Consider the following 21,302-nt stretch of genomic DNA (forward strand, 5'->3'; position numbering starts at 1 on the left):
CGACACCACAGCCTCCTCACAAACACTTTTCAATGCTCGCAAGATGCTCGAGAGAGGCGCCGAAGAACTTAAAAAGAGCTTCCCTACAGCCATGGCCCAGACCCCGGCCGCGGTCCAGCTCGTCAATTCCACAAAGCTCACCAAAGGCTCCTAATGCTCGAGACTCGGCCTATCGACGCACCTTCACTGCAGTCGCCCTTGGTGCTGGTCTATACGCACTCTGGCAGGCATATCTCTACTCACTGAAACGTGACTCGTTCGTCCCATACACGCTCGTCGCGAAGGAGCCTGTCTCCTCGACCGCAAGCATATTTCACCTCGAACCAAAGAAACAAGACCGCAACTATGAAATCTATCAAGATGCTTGGAGGAGAGGAATCTGGCATGTTGAATTCAAGCAGCCGCAGCTCCAGATTGTGAGAGCCTACACGCCATTACCACCGGTTGACGAAAAGAGTGCGGAAGAGAAGGGCCAAATTAGATTTCTAATACGAAAAGATCCACACGGCGAAGTCTCAAGTTATCTCCACAGGTTGCACATTGGTGCAGACATCGAAATGCGAGGGCCCAATTTAGAGTACGAATTGAGCCCAGAGGTGCAGCAAGTAGTTTTCTTTGCGGGAGGAACAGGCATTGCGCCGGCTCTGCAGGTTGCGCACGCCTTATTTGAAGGGGACAGGACTACAGGAAATGAAGAGGCAGACAGAGACCGAAAGCTGCATATACTATGGGCAAACAGAATGCGCGAGGATTGTCTGGGCGGCGTCAGCGATGATTCCCTTGCAGACTCATCGCCTCCCAAGCCAACCTGGTCGGGCTTTTTCTCAAAGCCAAAGCAAAAACCACCACCTCCGGTCTCTCAGAAGAAGGGTGTCATCGTACAAGAACTAGAGACTTTGAAGCGAAGATACCCGGGCCAGATCACTGTGGAGTACTTTGTCAATGCCGAGGATACATGGATCGACGAGGACGCCGTTTTCCAAGCACTATCAAGGTTCGATGACAAGGACTTCTCGCCAGGATACGCGACATCGCAAGAACAAAGGCAGATCCTCATCTCTGGGCCGCCTGGGTTCATCGCCCATCTTGCTGGGCCCAAAGAATGGAGAAATGGACGAGAAGAACAAGGCGCTGTCAGCAAACTCATCGCCCATGCAATCTCTAAAAACCCTCACAATGTTAAGGTTTGGAAGATATGAAGGGAATCTGAACCAAATCTGTCGAATCGATCTCATCCAAGAACATGAGTTGGTACATCCATCATCGCACAGTCCCTGTTCTAGGTGCCGGTTGAATAGGAGCATTGATCAACTCATCAAACGTGATGCTTTTTCCACACAGCATGCGTTTCAATGTCCACAATGCAAGTCCACGATGCAACTTCGAGCACTGAGCAATGTCGCCATTGAAGAGGACTGATGGCTTTTGCAAGTGTTGGTGTTGGGCGCCATCGTTCATTAGACGTAAGGGACAGTGAGCACCATCATCCGCCGCTCGCTGTTGTGACAGCAGTTATTAGACTCTCAACAAGCTGCTCTGGCGACCAAAAAAAACCCCCTTGGATGATCAAGCCACTCTTTTGCGGCGTCCAAGTTGTTGAGAAGGCAGCGCCGTCCTTGACCAGATTTATCACTCTTATAACAAGTCGACGAATTCTGGGACGTGGGAGATACCTTCAGTGTTCGGAGTCTGAAATCTCCGTGAATCTCGCCAGCCACATTTTGTTTTCCCATTCAAACCGGCCACGCTTCCAAATCCAAGCAGAGATCTACTTTCTCCCCATCTACTCTATTTCGGCCCTTGTGCTCTATCGTCGGCTTTGAGAGCCAGAGAGTTAGTTCTATTCTTCCGTCTCCCTTCCTCCGCGAACGTATTTTCGCATTCCTTCTCCAAATTAAATTTTCGCCTGCCCGCCTCCTGCCCTCTCGCGCTTCGCCAACTCCCTCAAGTCCCTCCTCAGGATCTTCCCGCTGGGACTCTTGGGGATGGCTTCCAGATAAACCACGCCGCCGCGGAGTTGCTTGTGCTGGGCGAGACTGCGCTTCACAAAGTCCTTGATCTCCTGCTCCGAGATCTTGGATCTGTCGGCCACGACGTAGGCGCGGGGGATTTCGTTGCCGAACCCCCCCGGCTCGGGGATGCCGATCACGGCGGCGTCTTGGATCAGTGGGTGTGAGAGAAGGAGGGCTTCGAGCTCGGCTGGGGCGATTTGGAGGCCTTTGTATTTGATCAGTTCCTGGGGAGCGAGAAGCGTGGTTAGTTTACTCGTCTCGTGGGATGTCATGGCGGGAGAGGAATATGAGGGAGGGAGAATTAAAGCTCGAACATGGGGGAAGAAAAGCCCAAGATACCTTCTTCCGATCCACCACGTAAAACAACCCGTTCCTACAGACTCCAATATCGCCCGTCTTGAACCAGAGGCCGTCTCTCGTGAAACTCTCCCTGGTCGCCACTTCATTGTCCCAATACCCTTTCGTCACCATGGGTCCTTGCATGATGAACTCGCCCTCCAAGCCCTCTTCAACGTCGTTCTCCTCGTCGTCCACGATCCTCATCCTCACGTTCGGCAGCAGTGGACTGACCGATCCGGTCTTGTCATCCTGGTCCCAGGGCATGGCCGTCACGGAGCCCGTCGTCTCGCTCAACCCCCAGGTCTGGCTGATCTGACAACCTAGTTTCTTCTCCGCCATGGCCTGCAGCTCTGCGCCCATCGGCGCCGCCCCGCCGACCGCGTGCACCAGCGTCTTGAACTGGTCCGTCACCAGTGGACTCTTGGCGATAAGCAAGTAGATCGGGGGCACGCTGAAGAAGTGCGTGATGCGGAATTTCTTGTTGTACTCGAGAAATTTGGGGAAGTCGAATTTGGGCATCCAGTAGACGGGGCCGCCGGCGATGGCCGGGTTGACGTAGTAGCCCTGGCAGCCGGCGATGTGCGCGGCGGGCAGGTGGGCTAAGGTCCGATATTCAAAATTGAACGAAGGGTTGAGCCGGCGTTGCTTCGCGAAGTATTCGCGTATCATGTACTGCGGGATGAGGCCTTCCGAAACGAGGTTGGTGTGTGAGATGTTAACTCCTGCGCGTGGAGGGACGGCAGAGGTCAGCAAAAATCTTCTAGAGGACCGCTTGAAGCATTGTCCCAAGAGATCTGAATGACAGCTTACCTTTTGGAACGCCGGTAGTGCCACTGCTGTACAGCAAACACACCACCCTCTCCTCCAATACTTTCTTGTCCGTGATCCTTTCCCACTCGAGCACCTCCTCTTTCTTCCCGTCTCCCTGCAGAAAATTCCTCCCTTTCCGCTCCACATCCTGCAATATTCTCTTCCCGCCCAGTGACTCCAGCACCAGGACCCTGTCTAAGGCTACATTGCACTCCTTGGCCGCCCGTATGGCGACCTCCACACAGTCTGGGCTGCAAACAATCAGATTGCTCTTTCCCTGCTTGACCTGTCTCGCCAGCTCCAGCGACGTAAATGATGAGCTTGCCGCGCTGAACACCCCTCCGGCACCAATGACTCCGTAAAAGACATTCGAGAGCAGAATTTGGCCGGAGGAGATGCACACCACGACATCCTTGCCCGGACCACTTGCTCCGATCCCAAAGTGGTGGCGGAAGATGTAGGCGAGGCGCTTGGTGTAAGCTCGTGCTTGGGCCTTGGTGACGCAGTTCGAGGGCAGAGCGGCTTCGGCGTGGAGAATTGTAGACTCGGTGGTCCACGACTCGGGCGATTCTAGACATCACCTGCGGTTAGAAGATGCTTACAGAGCATTGGAGACCTAGACCGACAAGGACACACCGTATATGAGGGTCAGGATATCGAGATCGGGAAGCTCATAGTCCTTGGAGGGCAGGTAGATTGTCTTGCGAGGCGGCATTTTGGTGAGTGATGCTTGCAGATATCCCTCCCACTTTCATGGCGGGTGCAAGCAACCGATCTGATAGCCCTTGGGACTATCAGAGGAGATATTTGTAGGCTGGTGCAGCACGGGCATCATTGTGGACTAGACGACTCATTCAAAGACTCCCTAGACACTGACTCGACGACAAGGGGTCGAGAGGAGACGCGAGAAGATGGAACCGAAGTCGCAGTCGATGCTACCGAGGCGGAATGCGGATAAACTTCCCGCTTCCACCATTGGCGGGGACCCCAGGCATGCACAGCCTCGGCCCCCGAATTTCCAAGCATAGTACCGAGTACAATCACACAACGAAGCGGCCACGCTATTAAACGAAGACGACCGAAATGCAAGTCGCGGTGATGGCAGTGGATTAAATTATGTGTGTATTGACGACGGCTATCTTCCAACCCAGCAACTTCCACTGGACCAACCAACTCCCCCTTTCCGGCTCATAATGGCGAAATAGTCATGGATCGCTCAAGCTGATTTCTATCCAAACACCGCCAACACCGAGGGACGATCCAGAAAAGAACGATATCCGAAAGTCAGTCAGGAGAATAAAGGGAGCGACTTTTACCGCTTGGGCGTGGTGGGAGTCGTAACGCCATTTGATCGGCTGCCTCGATCATCATCTCTCTGTCCAGCATCGTGATGTCCATCCCCGATCATGCCCTGCATGAAAGTAATATAGTCGTACTTGGGGACGTCTCGATCTGCCTCCATGTCTGGACCCCTGTGTTCGGGCATACTTTGCAGCAAGTCTTCGATCAGGTCGTCTGGGATCAATGAATGCCTGAGGTCCATTTCCGTGACATACGGTTTCCCGTCTGCCACTTCACGGAATGACTGGAATACCTGTTCAGCGCTGTTTTGATCTTCAGTGACAGCGACCATGAAGTGAATGAATTGCTCGAAGCCGACTCCACGAGACTCTCTCTGTCTTCGGGAGACCGGCGACATTGACGGGTCGATGCCGCTGTGACACACCTCCAGGAACTTCTCGTGCATCTCTTGCTCGTCGTACACCAGGCCCAGACTCGCCAACGCGGCACTGAACTCCAGTTCTGTCAGGGTGTTTGTGCCATCGCGGTCAAAATGCCGAAACACCGATTCAAACTCCTCGAGCTGAATCGGAGTCAGATTCGTCATGTTGCGCGCCACCATTTGGTTTTCCAGGAAGGTCAACTTTTTCTGCACGCTCGTCTTGACGAGGCTCAGTTCGTACAACAACTCATCGTAAGTGTATGTCGTGTAGTCATTTTCATCAATGTTGGCCTCCTGGCACTTCTCGTCGAGGATAGCTATTCCTTCCAGGTATTGCTCGAGCGGTCCTAAGTTTGCTGACAGTCGCTGCGCGTGATCTAGTTGATCTTCGACATCACCCTCCAACCCCGATATGGCCAAAGAAAGTGTATTCAGAGTCAGCGCAAAGTCGTTGGCTTTGTCCGCAAAGCTCCGTCTCAGAGCGTTCTTGATGTCCCGGATGGTCTCGTTGATGAGTTTGCTCCTCGCGTGTTCATCGGTGCTCAATGCTGCCCACTCGTGGTCAAGTACTTCCAATCGTAGCTCCGCCGGTGGCTGGTATGGCCGAAGGCGATATGTGGACAATTTCGTCTTGATGTTCCCGAGAAGAGCTGCCAGATCGGACTTTTCTGCCACCCACCTTCGTTTCTGGTTCCGTTTATAGCTGGCGAGTTCATTGGCTTGAGATTTGGCGTCGGAATATGTTCCCTCAAACCTGGAATCACGCCAGGCCTGTCTCTGATGTCGAATCTGTTGCAAGAGAGCCCGCATTCTTTTCTCATACGCGGATTCCATCTCCCAAGCACCTTGCATATTGCTCACAAATTTTTCAACTCTTCTCCCCGCATTCTCGACCCTTTCCATTGCACTAAATGCGTGAAACCAGTAGGCGATGTACGTCATGAGAGATCGCTCGTCAGGCTTAGGGACATCTGCAACGTCTTCCACGTCGAGCAGGTCGGGAATCCCAATCTCCTTGGAAGCAATATCGAAGGCCAGCTTCATGTTCCCCTTGTGATCCGACTTATCCAACGTGTCAAAATCAATGAGGTCGGGCCGGTGGATGTCGAGCAGGGCGCAGAAAGCGAGACCGTCGTTCCACGAAGAAGAGAAGTCTCGCACTTCGACGCCTTCGTAGCACGCGGTCTTTCGCTGGCACCAGAGGAGCAGGCCTTCTTTGGCCGTCAACCCCTCTTCGTTGATGTCGGAAATGGTAAACCGCAAAATGAGCGTCCATATGAGGCCCAGGATGATTTTTCTGTTCCCGTCAACAACATCTTCGGCGCCGATGTTGGTCATCTGAATCCCGCGGCTCTTGATAAACTCCAGCGATTTGTTGACATTTTCGAACCTCTGCACCCGCAGTCTCGGGTTCGAAGCGTATCGACCGAGGGATTCATTGCTCAGGATTTCTAGCAGGTGGATAAGGATGATGCCGTCGGACAGGTCGGTCACGAGGCTTTTGACGGCGACTTCGCGAGAGACGATCTTGTTATTCAGCCTAACAGTATCAGTCCACATTCGTTAGTCGATGACGGCCCTGGAGCGTACCACTTTGTAAAAGTCTTCTCTTGCACATTTACCCATTGCTTCTCCAGCAACACCATGGCTGCATGTCAGACGCAAGTCGGCCCAGATACGGTGGTTCGGCTCCTGGTTCTCAAGCACGCAAGGCTATTGATAATGACCAGGTTATGTTGGATGAGGATGTGTTGGTATCCAAGATATTCCCAAGAGACGATAAATGGTCGATTGCAACACGAGTGCAAACGAGCTGAGTACCCCGTGTCAGCCTAACATAGTCACGAGTGAGAGAATGATCTGGAGGTACGGAGTATGGTATCGTATTCACACCAAGAGTCCAAGACAAGACAGCTGAAGATTGCAGCTGAAGGCGTGCAGGCGTACTAGGTAATAATTCCGGATTTGCGAGGGGTCCCAATCCATCCTCGGCAGACCTTCTGTTGGTGAAATTGAAATGTCCAAATGTCAACAAAGACGAAGCTGAATCGGTCGGCGGAGAAACCGGGCCTGACCCTCGTTTCCGCCAATCACATTGCTCCCGCCGCTTCGCGTACGATGATTCGAATTTCACGCGCTTGCCTCCCTTTAGCAGGCGAGATTGCACCGTCGCGTGAGGCTTTACGTACAAGGTAACATCTGTTCACGCGTACCATGTACATCTAATGTATCTAGGCAGTTGACCACACCGTTATGATTACAAGTGCAGCCAGTACCACGTTGGGGCAAACCTTTGTCAACAAGCAGCTGCTGTGATGGTCAATGACGACATGACGCTGGATTTCCTGTGGTATAGGCTGGTGAGTATGAGGCAGAGATGCGTTCAGGGAATTTAAAGGGGTCAAGTAGGTATTCAACCAGTTCAAGATCTTGTGTTGTTATTTCAGTTCCCAAAACACCATCGGTCTGGGGCGCCCTCGAAATATGGGATCTTTGACAGCGTCTCCTGAGGAAGTGGTGCTGGGTGACCTTGGTGACCACGCCATCGTATCTTTCAGGTGTCATGATCCTAGCTCATACTCTGGATCAGCACAAATCGTCTTATCCTCTCTTGTGCAATACACCGACTCGCTGGGCGACAGCGAGGTCGCTGCCCTGCAGGAAGAAGTCGAGAACTATGGCCGGATACAATTAGACCGAGTTCCCCTACTGCTGCCCAGGAAGGGCCAGGAGAACACTGGCAGTGTTGCTAATCGCTTCAAAGATACCTTCACCGAACTCCGGGCCTTCGAGATCTACAGGCTTGGTTTCACGCGAGCCGTCTTTCTGGATGCTGACGTGGCCGTTTTCCAGAATCCCGACGACATCTTCGAGTGCAAAATCCCAAGCCAAGACTGGATTGGCGCCAATCACGCCTGTGTGTGTAACCTAGACCGTGATCTCTGGGCTCCGTCTGAATGGCACAAGGGCAATTGTGCGTACACCCCGTTGAATCGCCCTGACGAAGTGGCTCCAGAGATCACGCTGGAGAGTCGACCCACATATCATCCCTTGAACAGCGGCATGTTTCTCTTCTACCCTTCCGAGCAGCTGTGGAACAGCATGCTTCATTTCTTCCACACCAGCGACCAGTTGAAGAACTATCAGTTTCCGGATTAGGACTTCCACGCTGCCTTTTTCCGCGGCAAATGGCATCCACTGTCCTGGAAATACAACGCTCTCAAGACCATGAGATATTGGCATCCTCGGATATGGTCGGACGGCAAGCTGGTGGTCCTCCATTACATTGTTGACAGGCCTTGGGAGAGGCAAGTCAGTCCCGGTGGTCTTGCTGGTCATCTTGGTAGAGACGGAGACACACATCAATGGTAGTGGAACATACTCATGAATGGAGAACCCTGCGAAAAGAGAGGCAGCCCAATAGTGTCGGACTTCTGACTGTGCACGAGCTGGTCGATACCGAGGAGCCATTCAACGAGAAGATTCCACTGCCTCAGGAAGTCGGCAAGCCCGAGGATGTCCTGCCATCGACATAAATATTTGATTAGAATTGCAATATCGAGGCGAATACATCGCCTATTGACAGCCACTCATGTCTTTGCCTTCCTGATCAGTGCCTGATGGTTAGTCAGTATTTCTTCCTCAGCCTTGCTCAGCCTTGTCAATTCTTGGAGCCATGGCTCTCATGGTGATATTCTCGTCCGTACCGACCTTTTTTCCGCCCACAAAGTCACAGCAGCCAGCGTCACTGGCAATAAGGTGCTCCATCCGGCATGACAACGTCCTATTGGAGCATTGCCTTCGCAAGGGGGGTAGCGGTTGAGTGCCTTAGCCTCGCGACTTTGTGCGTGGCTGCTTCATCACTGCCTGCAGCCGGTTTGAATGGCAAACTTGGCAGTTCAAACAACGACCTGGATAATATTCCTGCCCTTATTCTTCGTGTCGGTGTGTTGCCTGTCTTTCATTCTTTTCCATCATTCATTCGTTGTGTTTCTCATAAATAGAACAACCAGCTGCCCGATAGGAAGGGCCATACTTTTTACTTCCAGGGAGGAAGTCATGGCGGTCAGTCCAGAGTCACTGTTTTCCTGTCGTGTGTCCTTCACCGTTCGAGCCTCATCCAGACTGACTCCCTCTTTACAGATCAAATACCTTCTTTTCGATTGCGACAACACTCTCGTGCTCTCTGAAGACATTGCCTTTGACGTCTGCAGCGGCGTAGTCAACGAGATCCTGGAGAAGAAAGGCATTGCCGCGCGGTATTCGCCCGAAGACCTGATCTCTCAGTTTGTCGGACTCAACTTTCGAAGCATCATGACCATCTTGCAGCGGCAGCTCGGCTTCGGACTTGACCAGGACGAACTACGGGGCTTCACCAAGATCGAAGAGGACCGTGTCATTGCAAACGTCGAGGCGAAAGTGAAAGCATGCCCCGGATCACTCGAGATGCTGCAGAAGCTCCATCAACAAGGGAAATACAAGATGGCCGTTGTGTCTTCCTCGTCGCTGCGCCGCATCAATGCATGCCTTGAGGCGACTGGCCAAGACAAGTTCTTTGATACCGACAAAATCTTCTCCGCGGCCGACTCACTGTCCCTTCCGTCCAGCAAACCGAATCCTACCGTCTATCTTCACGCCTTGCAGCAACTGGGAGCCAGTCCGGAGGAATGCCTGACGACCGAAGACAGCAAGTCCGGGGTCCTGGCCGCCGTGAATGCAGGAATACCGTGTCTTGGATATGTTGGCTCCACGCACACGAGAGGGCAGAAGCACGAGATGTCCAGCCACCTTATGCTTACCGGTTGCAAGGGCATCATGTGGGACTGGACTGAATACGAGAAGATGTTAGCGATGGTCGAGGCTACGGAATGGAACTGTTGAAAAGTTAGGTCGGTGGGATTTGCTGCCGTTTCTAGAGGCCCAACCAGAATATCAGCGCTCGATGAGGACGACATGACAAACAATGGAGGTTGATGATACTGAGCTGTAAACAACTCGTCAGAATAGCGCAAATAAACCGACACTGTTTGTTTCCACTTGGACGCTCTGGGGGCTACAATACAATATGCTGAGATGCAATCAATAAGTTGATAAACATCAACTTTGGTCCTTTGATTGAACCCGTACAAAACATTGATAGCGAGCTCACAAACAAATCCGTCGCATATCTGTCTTCATCGGATTTCCCGTCTGTTTCAACTCACGTAGAGTCTTGATCCCAGAAGATGTGATAGTGCCGTTATTTTTCGGCGCATTTGTGCTCAGGGTTGATCCTGCCCATCTGCCTGCGTGGTGTCTTACAACCCCAGAACACCTCCAATGATTGAAGACTGACCTCCATGTCACTTTGAAGACTGTATGCCACGACACAAACAGCCTTTTTCTTCTCTTCCCTTTTCCTTTTCTTTTTCACCATCCACGGGGATCAAGCAATGACAATAATCCATGCCTTTTCATCGTGTCGGGGTTGAATGTTCCATTTCCTCCCTTGTGGTGTCTTGGTCCAACATCGTCCAAAACCCCCTTCGGTGCCCCTTGCATACCATCCAACATCCAACCAGATCGCTCGAAAGTACAGAAACCTCCTCCACCTCTCTCGCCCTTCCACGAGCGTCCAAGGGGGCCCAGACATTCCAGATCCCGAAAAAAGGATAGTCGAGTTCTTTTTGGGCGGCGAACTGTTTTTAAAATGGATGGATTTCCCCGTGCACGGAAGAGATTTTATTCAAGCATCGATGAAATTGAACAGGGTGAGCAGGCTGCGGCAACGGATCTGCCGTCGTCGGCGCCTACGTCAAAGTCCAGTCCCCTACCACAGAGACATGACTCTCCGAGTCTCAGCATGAAGATGCCGATACCGACGCCGATGCCTCTACATCATCCAACCGCCGGCTTGCTCAGGACTCAGTCGCCCTTGGTGGGACAACATCTCTTGTCGATGCCTATTCATTTCCATCGGGCGTCAACAACACCCCTGGTTTGGACGACTCTCGACGCACCTCCCCCTCACTCTTACGGCTCGTGTGTGAGTCTTGATCCAGCTTCTCTTTCCCCGATCCCAGACCCGGTCGCCGTCGCAGAAATCAAACGTCTGATTCCCGAAGTTCTCAAGCGAGCTACGTACAAAGATGTTGCCGAAATGGTCGAAGCGTTGATGGTAGACGGGCCCGGCACGACTCCACCTTCACATGAAGTTAAGCCCCCAGCGCTGGAATCGGATCAAATCAACGGTGGCATCTCGGGAGGGTACACGGTGGAAATGGCAGGAGCAGAGTTCGACGCCTTCTTGAGTCAGATGACGGAGGAAGATCTCAAGGATCCTCATATAATAGGGGAGCACGTCGATCCAGAAAGCAGTAGATGAGAGTGGTATGGGTGAAACTTCAGTACTATGCGTTTCCGGACGTGACAGCCTTCGAACACGGGTTTCAGCCTTACGACCAGACGAGCATGTCCGGCCAAGAAGCCTTTGAAGTAGCAGCTTTGCTGAATGATTGAATGATCGATAGGATTCATAATGACCAAGGACAGTGATCGATCTGATGTTTCGCTCCTGCAGACCTTGTAGATTGCTGTTTGTTCGTTTGTTTGGCCTTGCTTGTTGTTTTCCCGTGTTTCTTTTACTGCCTCCCCCCGTCTTTCTCAGGCGCTCAGAGAGTCACCGCAGTTTTGTTCCCAAGCCATCGTCATTGGTCATGCCATATGGCATTTGGCCCGGAATCATAGCCTATACAGACTAAGCTTCTTCACAGTCCCCCTCTTACAGCATCAGGCATCACGGTGCAGTGGAGACCAGGAATTGATGCCTCTTTTTGTGCGTAGTCTGCTCTCTTGTGCTTAGGAATCAGGCCCAGGATTGTACATACTCCGTCCTGTGTTTAAGAACCATGTCCGTGGACCATGATTGTGGTATGTCCTCTTGCGCTTAAGAGTCAAGTCCATGATTGCAGTCCGGACTCTTATGATTAGGAACAGGGGTCCGTGATTGTAGATACTCCGCCCGGAGCTCCTGCCAACGATCTCAGGCTGGTGACTTGTTCTCTCCTCTTGCCGGTAAAGCGCAAGGCTGTGAAAGTGACGTTAATGCTCTTGTCTCCACCAAGCTCGGGCATGGTCTGGGCATTTCAATGGTATAAGTAAGACCTTGAACCTTTGCCCTCGCCACTTTCTTTCACTCACATGAAGTGTCTGGCTCTGTTGGGTCTCTACTTCCCGTTCGCCATAGGCATCCTCAGATCAACGCAGGCACGTGGTTGAATCTCAGGAACAGAAATGCGGGCCTCCTCGCCAACTCGCCATGGTGATAGATGGCGATCCAGTACAGAAAGGAATATAAGATCAGAGAGCCCGACAACGAGGAAATAGATTGTCCCAACCAATGTGGAGCAATGCTTGCGATATAGGACACTGACACGCAATCATGGTCCATTTGCACTTCCAAATCTTCCTGCCGGACCGCGTTGCATCTCGCTAGTGCGATATTTCACTCACACTGGTAGGGCAGTTCGCACAATTAAAAGTCCCGACTGAATTTTGAATTTTCAAACTTGCGTACCTTCCTTTTCATCAACACCTTGTCGATTGTGTCGAATTTATCTTGTAACCATCATTCTTTCATCGCGCGTGTTGCCGCCTTCGTTGGCGCCGTCTGTCAAGCATCCGTCACCGTTCGCACAAGGCTGGATCTCCTTGTTACCAAATATGGCGGCGCCGAGACATGTTCCGCCTAAAGCGGCGAATGAGAGTCAGTCTGAGGACCCGCGTGGTGCGAACAGCATTGGGCCTGCGCAGGTGAGCAGCCAGGCCTCGGCCCTCACGGCGTCCGGTCTAGATGATTTCGACCAGGAGTTTGCTCACTTGAGTGCTCTTCTCCAGGCTGAACTGGTAAGTGATGGAGGCACGTCAGTTCCCTGAGCATAGTCATTGACGCGTCGGCAGTATGGCAGCAGCATCCAAGACGACTCTTCTTTGAATGGACTGCTCAGCAGCAGCCATGAGGGCACCGCCCAAGACCTCACTGCTGGTGGCAACATCACTCAAGGTCTCACCACCACTGATACCATCAACCAGGGGCTTGCCGCCACTGGCTACACCGCTCAAGGTCTCGAGACCACTGATGACTTCACCCAGGGCATCGCCGCTACTGAAGACAGTAACCCATCTGCTGCCTTCAACGCTTTCTTCGGCTGGGATGGTGTCAGCCTGGCCGTGGCATCAAACGTGACCGACGACTTGGCCTTGGCCTTCCAAGGTGTCGGCTCCCAATTCAATGACTTCGATCACATGCTCGAACAGGGTTTCACTGTTCACCCGTGGCAGAATGGCAAGTGCCTACCTTTGATGATTTATGAGAATCGACTGACAGTCTGATACACCAGATCCAGCCGATTTTCCACCTGGTTTCGAGAAGGCGGCAAATGTGGCTTCAAGTACCCCAATCCGCTTCAATGCGTATGCGGTTGAGGGCCTCGAAGGGGAACTGCCTGAACTGCCTGACGCGAATGTGCCGGACCTCGCCTCCATGGCCCGTGATTTTGCTAGGAGTGCAGCAGTCGACTTTCCAACTCTTGGCGCTACAGACACAGGTTGTAAAGATTCTGAAATCAGCTCTCTGCCACCACCGTCTGGATTCGTCTCTTCTCACTCAAACGTGTCAGGTCATACGTCCGCCGCTGCCATCAACAGCAACATTACTGCTCCGCAAACCAACGACATCATGGCCAAGAAGACTGTCAATCCTCTTTACCCTGACCCCATTCTAGACAACACTCCAGATGTCGGGGGAGCCAATCTAGGTCTTGAATCTGGTGAGGGCCTTCTGACTCATGTTGCTCCCACCGACGCTGCTCTTGTCCGTACTCCCATGGAGACTGTTCCTGCTACTGTGAGTTCTTCTCTTCCTCGAAAACGGTCTCCTCTCCAATGGTCACTGTCATCTCACTCTGTCCATCTCAGCACACGCTAACAGATAACGGCAGGCAAACATGTCTGGCACTGCCACCGAAGGTCGTACCGATGCTTTTGCGATGGGTGTGGCCCCTGCCAATGATGGTCCTGCTGGCGCTGTTGCAGGAAACGATGTATCCAAGGTCGTCAAGAAACGTGGTCGGAAGCGCAAGACGGATGATGAGAAGAACAATACTGGCCCTGGGTCCGGCAACGACAAACCAGCTCCACGCAAGAGAGTTAGAGGTGCCATCAAGAACAGATATTACGGCCCACGAGTTGACACCAGTGAGACAGCCATTACCTCCGCGATCGAACCAATGCGGCTCCAAAAGGGAGGACGCAGCACCAGCCAGTCCATATCGAAGAGCAAGGACCCCAATGCTCCCAAGTGGACTCGCCGAATTCCATCTCTCCTCGACTGCACCGACCCCTTCATCTGTCCTGGTCCGGACAAGAACTGCTTCCACGCCTTCCAAAATACTGGTGGATACTGGCTCCACGTCGAAAGTGTCCACGGCTTCAAGAGAAACAAGGTCTTAGGCGACCCCGCGTTCGCGGATATCAAGGCAATCTTCGAACCTCGTCCGCAGTCCTGGTGGCTCTCCCAGGGACAGGATATCACATACCAGGGAGCCGACCGCAAGCAGATCAACGCTCGCCGTCGCATGGCGCAGGGGATTCGCAGCAACGACCCCAACTACGTCGAGGAGGTGTATGTGAAGACCCCTGCTTCTCGCGTGTCTCAGAATGGCAAGAACAAGACCGCGGCCAAGAAGGCGGCCAAGAAGTAGATTGTGTCGTCATGTGTTGGGAGGTCTTTTTCTTCTTTTTTCCGAGTACTCATGCTTGGAAAGATCGTGGGCGTGCTCTGTGAGGTGAGGGTGTCGTTGGAGCTGGGCAGTCTTGAGTGGTGTGAACAAGCGCAAGCTATGGGCTTGGCGCCAAGGCCAGCCATCGGTCATGAAGAGACTGAGCGGATAGCAAATGAACAATACGCATGACTCTTGCAAACATATTAATTTCCCGTCCCTCTTCCCTTCTCCTTTGCCACTAGCGCCCCGTCTATCACGATCAATAGCCGTAGTCGTGATGAGCAAGACGTGGCTTGACGTTGACGTTGGATCCCTCGATTGTATCGCGAAGAGCATGCAGAGTATGCTGGTCTTCACGCCGTGATTCAGCGACAGCGCTCTTTGCTGCAACTCATTCTGATCCACCGGGCAGGTACGGATCCTCCAGACAGTTACGTTGAGGTCGACGCTGAGTTACCTCCAACATCCCCTCCTCAGCCAATGTGCCCTTTCACTCGTCAATCCTCCTGCCCTGCTCGTCAAACTTCACCGCCTTCCCCGTCAGCAAACTCTCCTGCAACGCCCGTCCGATCTTCATGACCATGAAGCCGCTCTCCAATGGCACCGGCACCTCCTTGCCTTCGAGCACGGATGTGACAAACTCCTGGGCCTCAGTGGCGAAGGCGTCTTCGAACCTCTGCCAGTATTCCGGCTGCACCTCATGTCGCATCCCCGTTTTGTCCGCGACCACCACGTTGTTTGCCTTGGGGATCACATTGACCATGACTTTGCCCTCGGTGCCGCTGATTTCGGTGCAGACGTCGTGGCCGTGGGCCTGGGTGCGCGAGGCGTGGAAGTAAGCGATCTTGCCGCCGTAGAACTCGACAACGCCGACCCCATTGTCAACGTCATTACTCTCAGCCAGCTCCGGGTGATGCTTCAATGTGCCCACTGCAAAGCAGGACTTTGGCGCAGGGCTGTCCATGAACCACAGCGCAAGGTCGATGTCGTGGATCGTGCAGTCGACGAAGATGCCGCCGTTTCGTTTCGCGTAAGCGACGAAGAACCCCGTCTCGTCGAGCAGGTCGCATGTGTTGCTGCGGACCAGGTATGCATCACCGATGATGTTGGATTTGACCTTCTGGTATGCGTCGCGGTACGATGCGTCGAAGCGCCGCGAGAAACCGGCCATCACTTTCAGGTCGGGGCGGGATTTTGCGGCGGCGATCGCTGCCGAGACCTGTACTGGGTCAAGGGAAGAGTCAGTAGAGCATAGGGCGGGACTGGGGCACCGAGGGAATGGACGTACTTCGTTTAGATCCGTGCTCAATGGCTTCTCACACAGGACATGCAAACCCTTTTCCACGGCCTTGATCGTCTGGCTGGCGTGGACGTCCGTGCTGGTCGAGATCCAGACGGCCTGCAAGCCCGGATGGTTCAACATGTCCTCGTAGCTGTCGTACACCTTGATGCCGAAGTCGATGTAATCCTCGTTGGCGCGGGCCCATTCTGTCTCGTGAGGAGCCGCACTGCATACTGCGGCCACACGGGCACGGGTGACGCGGTTGAGCAGCGTTGCGACGTGGCGTTTGCCCTGTTGGCGGGGAGCGTAGTTAGGACGTCGACCCTCGCTTTAATGTTTTTAAATAGAAGAAGGTGGGAGTAGAGGGGAACGCAGAAAGACAGTGTGGCAGTCGCTCACCATGCGTCCCAAGCCGGCAACTGCAATGTTGAGCATCTTGCCATGAGACTCCCCGTATGATCCCATGGCTGCCCAGGACAGGCTGCGTTCTTGAGATGAGTTTTGTGCTGAGAATTATACCCGAGACCAAGCTGAATTGGAAGATTGTAGGTTATTCGGGCGCTGCGGGATGTAGTTGTTGGTTGTGAGCAAGGGCAATAGGAAGGGCTTTAAATAAATCTCCCGACAAGCAAAGCACAGACGGAGAAATTCACCTCAACCAGTTGGAGGAGGGTGAGTTAGACAATTTAGAATACGTGTTTGTGCTTTCCCTATAGGCTTACCAGATCTGTCTGGCCCTCTTGCCCTCTTGTGACGCGGGGGCCCAGACAGTGTATGAGCTACTACATGTCGGCCACAAGACGAGTGATTCGGTTGGGCTTCCGCTTTGTTCAGCGCAGCCGACGGGGCCTGGACGAGACCCTGCCGATCGATTTTTGTTTCTGTCCGGGGCGGCGGGGGTTTTTTCTAAGTGTAATCTATCCGGCACTGATGGAGTAGAAAGAGGAATTGTTCTCCGATTGGAGGCGGTGGGATTTTTTCGATCTCTAAAGTACCTGTTCAGGGAAACGACAATCTTTATTCTGGGTGTTTCAGAGAATACCCAGGGGTCTAGTTCTATTTCCCTCCTTTAGAAATAGTCTATGAATAATAGATTTTATAGACAAGGCCTGAACTTTCGCCAATGTCATCGCCGCGTGGCCCCGGGCGTGTAACGATCCTGAAACAGATCTAGCCATGGCACTCCAAACCCTTTCCGGTCTCCGATCTAACTAAATCTGAAATGCTCGCCCGCTATGCTATATCTCATGAGGAAACTTAAAGTCCATGTGGGCGGCGGGAGCCTCCCACCAACTAGGCCTCTCACGACTTGTCGGGGAAGCCAAAGTCTACGCCAAACGCAGGATAGACAAAGCGAGTGACGCTGTTCTTGGAGATTTCGGCTAGCGAGGCAAGATCACCCTCCGACAGCGAGACGATTTTCTTGTTCTCATCAATGCGAGAAGGTGTGACCGACTTGGCAAGGACGGCGCTTCCTCGGGCGATGTGATAACTCAGGAGAATGCAGCCTGGTGTGACTCCTTTCTCCTCGGCCAGCTTGACCACATGTGGATCTTTCATGAGGGGACTCCCCGTGCTCCCAAGAGGGCTGTAGGCAGTAATGAGGATACCTTTTTCCTTGCAGAAGTCGACAATCTCTTGCTGGGGGAGCAGCGGGTGGTTCTCGATTTGGTTCGTGGCCGGCATGACCTCCACGGTGGGCAACAGCTCTTCGAGATATCGCTTCGAGTAGTTGGCCACGCCAATTGCCTTTGTCTTTCCAGTCTTGAGCAACTTCTCCATGTCCTTGTACGTGTCGACGTGGGATCGGTCTCTGAGCAGGTCTCTGGACCCATCAGGCAGTTTGGGGAATTTCTCGTCGTTGCCGTTTGGGTTCATGGCGATGGGCCAGTGGATGAGATAGAGATCCACATAGTCGAGGCCCAGCAGCTTCAAGCTAATGTCCAGGTTCTGCTCCACCCTTGTATGATATGTGCACCACAGTTTGGTTGTGATGAACAGGTCGCTCCTAGGAATACCCGCTGCAGCCAACCCCTCCTTGATCCCCTCGCCCACTTCTTTCTCGTTCCCGTAGACGTAAGCACAGTCGATGTGTCGGTAACCTGACTTGATTGCATATGCAACGGCCGCGCGGACTTGACCTTCAGGGCTCTGCCATGTGCCTGCAGGTTTATGTTAGCCGTGTCCGACTCATGATTTGGAAGAGTGGATGAAACATACCCAGCCCCAAGGCGGGCATGGTGGCTCCGGTGTTGAGCTTGAGTGGCACGTCGACCATTGTATCAGGTGAGATGCTGTGGGATATGGTATTGTTCTCCTTGAGCAACTCGCGTATGCGAATATATTGCAAGTGACCGCGGTGTCTTGGGCGACGAGATGTTTAGTCTCGAATATGCGGAGGGGAAAAATATGTGACCGGCGAAAGATTTCCGATCTGGGACGAGCAGGCACCCCGCAATCTCGGTCTAATGCCCGACCGAGCCCGAGCTGCGGAGGGGTCCCAAGGGAGCATCTATTCCCCGGTTATACTGTGTCTGTTGTATGTGTCGCATTAAATTGCCTGTCTGATTATCGCAGCAAGTCATTCCTAGGTGGCACAACACTGACCCATCGTCACGCGAGCCATGGGTGCGCGCTTGGACGCCGACTCGGGGCCATTTGATGCGAGGTCGTGGCCTGGTGGAACCCTGTGTTGAACCCTCCCTGCCCCCTCATGCCCCTCTCATGCCCCTTGCCCACCTTCAGCCTCGCGCCCTTTCCTCTTCGAGGTCAATAGGGAAACTGCGCCCGGACCCACTTGCCTTGTCCTTCTCGCACACAATCCTTCTCGAACTTCTCCTCCTCTTTGTCTTCTTCTGCTTATGCTTTGTGCTTCAAGAAAAAGGACCCAGGTCTCACTGGGGCTCCGTGTGAACCCCCCTGTGGTGTGTGTGGCGATCAATTCGGTCAGCTCTGATTTCGAAACGACCCTTGTTCCCGCATGTGCATTCGAATGTCATCGTCGGTCGCACAACATGACACCCATCCCCGGGGGTTGTCAATAGCCCCCGGCCATGCAATCCCTCTCATGCTGTGTAACTCTCATTGTCAACATATTTACATTTTGTGATATATCATTTTTCCTGACTTCCTGTTTTCTCTCACCGACTTTGCTGAGCTCTGCTATGCCTACCTGTCTAGGTGTGGCCACCGTGAGAGAGACATCGGTATCGAAGGTTCGCGTTGTTGGGATGGCGAAAAGACAATGGCACTTGTTCGTAACCATGAAACCAACCTGGCCAGAATATCATCCACCCGAAGAAGCTCACCACGCAAGCAACTCCATCACTCTCATGATCAAATGAATCTTAAGTGCTTCGGCCCGCTGTCGATGATCAGGCTAGCGCCTCCTCTAAGCTCCGTCAGCGTCTGGCCTCTCGACTCCATCCTCCAGATCCGGTAACTTTCAGCTTTGAGCAGGCCACCACGTCGCCTCGCCTCGCTTTGGACTTATTGCAACAAACAAGCATGTATGTCATGCCCTTTGTGTGGAGCCAGGGTCCTCTCAATTTTTATCTCAATGTGTGAATTAATTGCTTGCTGGGTCATTGGACACCAACTCAGGTATGTCCCTGATAGTTCACTCTGTTTGCTCGTCACTACATCCAACAAGATCATCAGTCTATATTAACCTCTAGTCCTACTTCCGAATACCGTCTTTCTTCAGTCACACCTGTTTTCGTCGATCGTTTGAGTGACAGATTTCAGCTACCACTAGACTATCGCTAGAGGCATTACCAATCTAGGATATATAAATATCACCGCCGTCGGAAGACACCGTCCGTGCTATCCCACTTTCCGTCTTCATCGCTTGCAGTCCCTTCTAGCAAAGGACGAGCTGTAACACCATTACAGACACAGCGCTCTGTGCCACTTTTCAAAATGTCTTCCATCCTACTCGAACAGGCCTCTCACCCGTCATCCTTCCGTAACGACCGAGACGGTCTCGCTTTTGAGGCTCTTTGCGACGAGATCGAACGTGCCGACATCGTGGCAGACCAAGCTCTCCAAAAACAGCAGCTTTCAGCAGACGAGGACGAGGGCTCCAAATTCGACGCCGACAAAGACAAGACCAAGTTCCGTCAATACGAAACGGCCAGTGACCGGGTCAAGAACTTCTATCTCGAGCAACACACCAAGCAGACTGTCGCCTACAATCTCAAGGCTAGACACAACTTCCACTCCAAGACTCGCGCCGAGATGTCGATCTGGGAAGCCATGGAGCGTCTCAACGCCCTCATCGACGAGTCTGATCCAGACACCGAACTTGGACAGATTGAGCATCTCCTCCAGTCTGCCGAGGCCATGCGCCGTGACGGACGACCTCGCTGGATGCAACTCACTGGTCTGATCCACGACTTGGGCAAGCTCTTGTTCTTCTTTGACGCTCAAGGTCAATGGGATGTCGTTGGTGATACCTTCCCTGTCGGCTGCGCTTTCGATGATCGCATCATCTATGGCAACAAGTCCTTCGCTGCCAATCCAGACTTCGACAATCCGATCTACAGTACGAGGGACGGCATTTACTCACCCGGCTGCGGCCTTGACAACGTCATGCTTTCGTGGGGTCACGACGAATACCTCTATCACGTCGTCAAGGATCAGTCAACACTCCCTGATGAGGCTTTGGCGATGATCCGCTATCACAGTTTCTACCCCTGGCATCAACAAGGCGCATATAGAGAGTTCATGAATGAGAAGGACTACGAAATGCTCAAGGCTGTCAAGAAATTCAACCCTTATGATCTCTACAGCAAGAGCGATGAACGACCAAATGTAGAGAAGTTGAAGGTATGTCCTACCCATCTATTCTGTTGCTCCAAGTTCTGACATGTCATCACAGCCATACTACATGGAGCTGATCGATGAGTTCTTTCCAAAGAAGGTCATCAAGTGGTAAACTTTTGAGGCCGCCATATTTACCTTCCTTTGGCTGAATCACGAGCGAAACTCTTCTGTAGGGCGGGTCGTCTTAACGTGGTCGTCTCTTTCCCCGCTTCTCTCAGCGAAGTCGTGGTGGATTCTCTTCTTGATTTTGCTTTGCGTCAAATAAAGCCATAGAAATAGTCGACTTGAGCGTTGCCGGAGGTTGAGACTGCTTCCCTACTTTCTTCAATATGGACACAATTGTTCGAAAATCAGCGGGGATTGACGCAGCAATAGTTACTTTGACATCGTTCGCGATACTAGAGCTTAACGCAGCATCAAATGGAGTTTTTGGTTGGCGATTGTTGTCCTTCAATCGAGTCCGCTCTAGATTTTATCGGTATTGAGGATCTTTTCATTGTCCAATTTGGAGGGTGTGCGTACTATTTGAATTGCCGACAGCTGCGTGG

General features: G+C 52.7%; 10 protein-coding genes across 10 annotated transcripts; 6 read left to right on the forward strand and 4 right to left on the reverse strand.

Annotated features, from left to right (window-relative positions):
- Positions 1 to 32: 32 nt before the first annotated feature.
- On the forward strand, positions 33 to 1,199 carry Z519_09932 (uncharacterized protein; the record flags this gene model as incomplete). Its single annotated transcript, XM_016767652.1, has 1 exon — positions 33 to 1,199. One exon carries the CDS (start codon positions 33 to 35, stop codon positions 1,197 to 1,199), a length of 1,167 nt encoding a protein of 388 aa, XP_016616444.1.
- Positions 1,200 to 1,894: 695 nt separating this feature from the next.
- On the reverse strand, positions 1,895 to 3,876 carry Z519_09933 (uncharacterized protein; the record flags this gene model as incomplete). The annotated part of the gene is made up of 4 exons (XM_016767653.1): positions 1,895 to 2,236; positions 2,352 to 3,073; positions 3,162 to 3,731; positions 3,798 to 3,876. The coding sequence occupies 4 exons, from the start codon at positions 3,874 to 3,876 to the stop codon at positions 1,895 to 1,897; spliced, it is 1,713 nt and encodes a 570-aa protein (XP_016616445.1).
- A 597-nt stretch (positions 3,877 to 4,473) lies between these two features.
- Positions 4,474 to 6,530, reverse strand: Z519_09934 (uncharacterized protein; the record flags this gene model as incomplete). Its single annotated transcript, XM_016767654.1, has 2 exons — positions 4,474 to 6,424; positions 6,475 to 6,530. 2 exons carry the CDS (start codon positions 6,528 to 6,530, stop codon positions 4,474 to 4,476), a joined length of 2,007 nt encoding a protein of 668 aa, XP_016616446.1.
- An 838-nt stretch (positions 6,531 to 7,368) lies between these two features.
- Positions 7,369 to 8,043, forward strand: Z519_09935 (uncharacterized protein; the record flags this gene model as incomplete). The annotated part of the gene is made up of 1 exon (XM_016767655.1): positions 7,369 to 8,043. One exon carries the CDS (start codon positions 7,369 to 7,371, stop codon positions 8,041 to 8,043), a length of 675 nt encoding a protein of 224 aa, XP_016616447.1.
- Positions 8,044 to 8,943: 900 nt separating this feature from the next.
- Z519_09936 (uncharacterized protein) lies at positions 8,944 to 9,765 on the forward strand (the record flags this gene model as incomplete). The annotated part of the gene is made up of 1 exon (XM_016767656.1): positions 8,944 to 9,765. One exon carries the CDS (start codon positions 8,944 to 8,946, stop codon positions 9,763 to 9,765), a length of 822 nt encoding a protein of 273 aa, XP_016616448.1.
- Positions 9,766 to 10,573: 808 nt separating this feature from the next.
- Z519_09937 (uncharacterized protein) lies at positions 10,574 to 11,248 on the forward strand (the record flags this gene model as incomplete). The annotated part of the gene is made up of 1 exon (XM_016767657.1): positions 10,574 to 11,248. One exon carries the CDS (start codon positions 10,574 to 10,576, stop codon positions 11,246 to 11,248), a length of 675 nt encoding a protein of 224 aa, XP_016616449.1.
- Positions 11,249 to 12,585: 1,337 nt separating this feature from the next.
- Positions 12,586 to 14,624, forward strand: Z519_09938 (uncharacterized protein; the record flags this gene model as incomplete). Its single annotated transcript, XM_016767658.1, has 4 exons — positions 12,586 to 12,768; positions 12,823 to 13,180; positions 13,263 to 13,768; positions 13,863 to 14,624. 4 exons carry the CDS (start codon positions 12,586 to 12,588, stop codon positions 14,622 to 14,624), a joined length of 1,809 nt encoding a protein of 602 aa, XP_016616450.1.
- Positions 14,625 to 15,135: 511 nt separating this feature from the next.
- Z519_09939 (uncharacterized protein) lies at positions 15,136 to 16,392 on the reverse strand (the record flags this gene model as incomplete). The annotated part of the gene is made up of 3 exons (XM_016767659.1): positions 15,136 to 15,864; positions 15,934 to 16,218; positions 16,327 to 16,392. 3 exons carry the CDS (start codon positions 16,390 to 16,392, stop codon positions 15,136 to 15,138), a joined length of 1,080 nt encoding a protein of 359 aa, XP_016616451.1.
- An 837-nt stretch (positions 16,393 to 17,229) lies between these two features.
- Z519_09940 (uncharacterized protein) lies at positions 17,230 to 18,205 on the reverse strand (the record flags this gene model as incomplete). The annotated part of the gene is made up of 2 exons (XM_016767660.1): positions 17,230 to 18,089; positions 18,148 to 18,205. 2 exons carry the CDS (start codon positions 18,203 to 18,205, stop codon positions 17,230 to 17,232), a joined length of 918 nt encoding a protein of 305 aa, XP_016616452.1.
- A 1,643-nt stretch (positions 18,206 to 19,848) lies between these two features.
- Z519_09941 (uncharacterized protein) lies at positions 19,849 to 20,866 on the forward strand (the record flags this gene model as incomplete). Its single annotated transcript, XM_016767661.1, has 2 exons — positions 19,849 to 20,757; positions 20,810 to 20,866. The coding sequence occupies 2 exons, from the start codon at positions 19,849 to 19,851 to the stop codon at positions 20,864 to 20,866; spliced, it is 966 nt and encodes a 321-aa protein (XP_016616453.1).
- Between the last annotated feature and the right edge of the window lie 436 nt (positions 20,867 to 21,302).

This window comes from Cladophialophora bantiana (genome assembly GCF_000835475.1).
Source record: "Cladophialophora bantiana CBS 173.52 unplaced genomic scaffold supercont1.16, whole genome shotgun sequence".
In the NCBI taxonomy this organism is placed as follows: Eukaryota; Fungi; Ascomycota; class Eurotiomycetes; order Chaetothyriales; family Herpotrichiellaceae; genus Cladophialophora; species Cladophialophora bantiana.